This window comes from Otolemur garnettii, unplaced genomic scaffold (assembly GCF_000181295.1).
Source record: "Otolemur garnettii isolate 467f Iridium unplaced genomic scaffold, OtoGar3 scaffold00014, whole genome shotgun sequence".
NCBI lineage: Eukaryota > Metazoa > Chordata > Mammalia > Primates > Galagidae > Otolemur > Otolemur garnettii.
The window spans coordinates 23,850,311-23,854,040 of record NW_003852409.1 but is presented as its reverse complement, the minus strand read 5'-3'; the positions used below and the strand labels follow the sequence as shown (position 1 = coordinate 23,854,040).

The window sequence follows — 3,730 nt, the reverse complement described above, 5'->3', positions numbered from 1 at the left end:
GTATGTATTTTATATTGAAGAATAAAGATATTGCTTCCTATACATCAAGCGTAAATAAATAGAAAGAGAGTACAAGTGATCATTGGCATGATTGGGCACTTCTGAGCCTCCTCCTGAGGTTTTCTAAAAGTTTTATACATCTTACTGAGGTTTAGGGCGACCTATAAATTTGCTCATTTATTTAAAATTGACAGATTTTAACATATACCTCAAAACATTTATTTTAACGTATTCCTCAAAACCATTTGTGTGATACTTCAAAAATAATACAAAATAAATGATTGCGTATTGAGATCATAGCATCATAGAATTTAAGAGATAAAGGGGAACATAATTTAATGTTTGAGCTAGACGTTTCTTTAAAAATCTAAACTAAACCCTCATTTTAAATACAGCAAATCTGAGTCTCTGAGAGGGAAGGAAAGTATCTTGTCTAAGATAGTGCAAATAATATAGTTATGAAATGAAAAAATACACATCAAAATTTCCAAATATATATTACTAGGTTCTGAAATGATTTCCAAATAGGCATTATTTTTTAAAACCATTTATTCCAAGAAGAATAAAGCAATAACAAATAGAATTTAGAACCTAATGTATGAAAAGTGCTACAAATGTGAAATTGTCTCGGTGCTTTAAATTGGGAGGAGAGGACGGCCATGGTGGCTCATACCTATAATCCCAGCCTACTGAGAGGCTGAGGCAAGAGGATCATTTGAAGCCAGGAATTCAAGACCAGCCTGGGCATAGTGAGACCCCCATCTCTACAAAAAATTAAAAATAAATAAAGAAAGAAAGAATACATAATAAAAGACTGAAGTAAGGTTTTGGATATGATGATATTAATTTTTCCCATTTGAAAGAAATATTTTTCAATGTATCTTTTCACATCAATAATAATAATAATTCTTTACATGTGCGTGGTGTTTTCTGGTTTACAAAACCTTTTACATTTAGTATCTCATTTGAGTTTTACTGCATGGAAGAAATTATTATCTATACTTTATGAATTAGGAAACCAACTCCCACAAAATTAAAGAAATTTGCTCAAGTTAACTCCGTCAGTCAGCAGAAAAGACTTGAACTTGAGTTAGAAAACCAAATTGACACTGAATCTTACCAAAGTAACACTATACTAAACTATTATGCATGGAATTACTATGTTGACATTTCAAAAATAGGTTGAGTATCCTTTATGTGAAATGCTTGGGGCCAGAAGTGTTGTGGATTTCAGATATTTTCAGATTTTAGAATATTTGCATATACATAATGAAATCTTGGGGATTGAACCCAAATCTAAAATTTGTTTATGTTTCATATATATATATATATATACATACATACACCTTATATATATAGCCTCAACGTAATTTTATACAGTTTTCTTTTAAAATTTTGTGCATGAAACAAGTTTTATCTTTATTTTAACTGCAACCCATAAGATCAGGGTGGAATTTTACACTTATGACATCATGTTGGCACTCAAAAACTTTCAGATTTTGCAGCATTTTGGATTTTAGATTTTTGTATTAGGGATGTTAGCCCATAAAGACAAGTAGCATTGTATTCAGGGATCTTGTGTTGTATTGGTCATCTTGAGGAAGTTCTTCTTAAAAAAGAAAAGTAAGCAACTTCTAGAAACTGTAAGGCCATAACATACCTGTTAGATTTGTTATGTCGGAGTCATATTAATTATTAGTCATTTTTAATCATATTAATGAATGTGATTTGTTGGTATTCAGGCAATCCACCCATTTATCGTTTTTGGAAAGACAATCTGCAACGAAAAGACATCTCTGTACCTAGCACTGGTACAGCACGTATGGTAGAAACCACTGCCTACGCTTTACTCACCAGCCTGAGCTTGAAAGAAATGAATTATGTCAATCCAATCATCAAATGGCTATCTGAAGAGCAGAGGTATGGAGGTGGCTTTTATTCAACCCAGGTAACATTTCTTTGTCTCATTTCATCCTCTGATAAACAGTTTTATTTGCTCCCACACCAGACATTCCACACTCATTCTGGCCTCCATGCTTTCGTCCTCAAATCAGTATGCCATAGGTATGAATAAACATCCAGAATCAGAGGAGCCCCCCAGATGTTATTTGTTATCTTAACACCCCTATTACATAGAGGAGGAAATGAGCCCAAGGAGGTTCTTTCAGGGAATTGGTGGCAGAGCCAAAATCAGAACTCATGTCTCCTGACTCAAAGCCCAGTACTTCCTCTATGATTCTTAATCACTGTGAAAGTCTAGTAAAATTATCAGCAATTATGTCACATCCTGTCCTGTGTAATAAATATTAATAATGGCTGCCATTAAAAAAGGTACCTATGCTCCCTCCATACCAGAAAAATAAATTAAAATTGAGAGAAATAATTATTATTTTATATTTACCTATCTATCAGCTCATTTGAGTTGCAAACTCATTTGAGTGTGTATATTTTATAATTATTATGTAGTTCCATAATATATGTCCATATTCAAAGTTTAGATCAAATATTAATAACTTGCCTGTTTCCTAAATGTTTAGATAGTGATGGAGTATGTATATCTTGTATGTAAAATATAGAGGTATAGGGGTCTTTCAGTAGTAATTTAGCAATCATCTAATGGATTTCATCTTGGGTACAATGGTGAAATTAGCAGAAAAGAATGCTCTATTATTAGTATTGGCTTCTATGAACATAGGCAGAGGAAGTGACTATGCATTTAACATCTCTGATTTTATAGATGAAGAAGAGATCCAGAAAGATAAAGTTCATTCATTTATGCCCTGAACAAATACTTGTTGAATAGCTACCATATGTATCTCCTAAATGTGATGGGCATTGTTTTCATCAATTTTGTGCTGGTATAACAGAATACCAGAGACTGGGTAATTTATAATGAAGAGAAATGTAATAGCTTATGGTTTTAGAGGCTGAGAATTCTAAGATCAAAAGACCAGCATCTGGTGAGGGCCTTCTTGCTATGTCATCCTGTGGCAGAAGAGGAAAGAGAAGGTAAGAGAGAGATGAAGCAAGACAGAGAGAAATAGAGCAAGGAGGGGGGTCAAACTCATGCTTTTATAAGAAACTGAGACTTGCCCAAAAAACTACTCCTGCATTAATCCATTCATGAAGGTGTTGCCCTCATGACCCAAACACTTCCCAACACCCCAACACTCAAACTTTGAGCAGCACATTCAAATGACTGCAGATACCAAGAAAAATATACTTGTCCCATGAATCTTACATTACAAGCAAACGGTAAACAAAAGCATTTCAAAGTGAGATGAATGTTATAAAGGATAGAAGGGGAACATTGAAACAGAGAATAATATGAAAGGAGAGGTTGTGGCCTCCATGTGGGATATTTAAGCTGACACAGAAGCATGAGAAAGAGATAATCATGCAAAGAGTTGAAAGTATTCTGCAGAGTGGCTTGCCTGAAGTTGTGTTTGAGGAATTCGTAGAGGACCCAGATCTGAGGCCAAACTTACTGATTGCTAACAGCAGCATCCTTATTGAGGGTGAGGGAAGAGACCTCCTTTCCACCTCCACATGGAATCTCTTGACCAGTTTCACTCAGTCTGCTGGAGTTTCATCTCCAGAGAATGCTGCCCTACCTTCTCATAAAAAAGGGCATTTGGGCTCGGCGCCTGTGGCTCAAGCGGCTAAGGCGCCAGCCACATACACCTAAGGTGGCGGGTTCGAATCCCCAGCCCGGGCCCGCCAAACAACA

General features: G+C 35.3%; 1 protein-coding gene across 2 annotated transcripts in view; it reads left to right on the top strand.

Moving 5' to 3' along the window:
- Nucleotides 1–3,730, top strand: part of C5 (complement C5) — a 144,045-nt gene that overhangs the window by 118,742 nt on the left and 21,573 nt on the right. For both annotated transcript variants that reach the window (XM_023510578.1, XM_003785402.3), the window contains exon 29: nucleotides 1,743–1,948. In XM_023510578.1, the coding sequence (XP_023366346.1) occupies nucleotides 1,743–1,948 (206 nt within the window). The remainder of the gene's footprint in view (nucleotides 1–1,742; nucleotides 1,949–3,730) is intronic.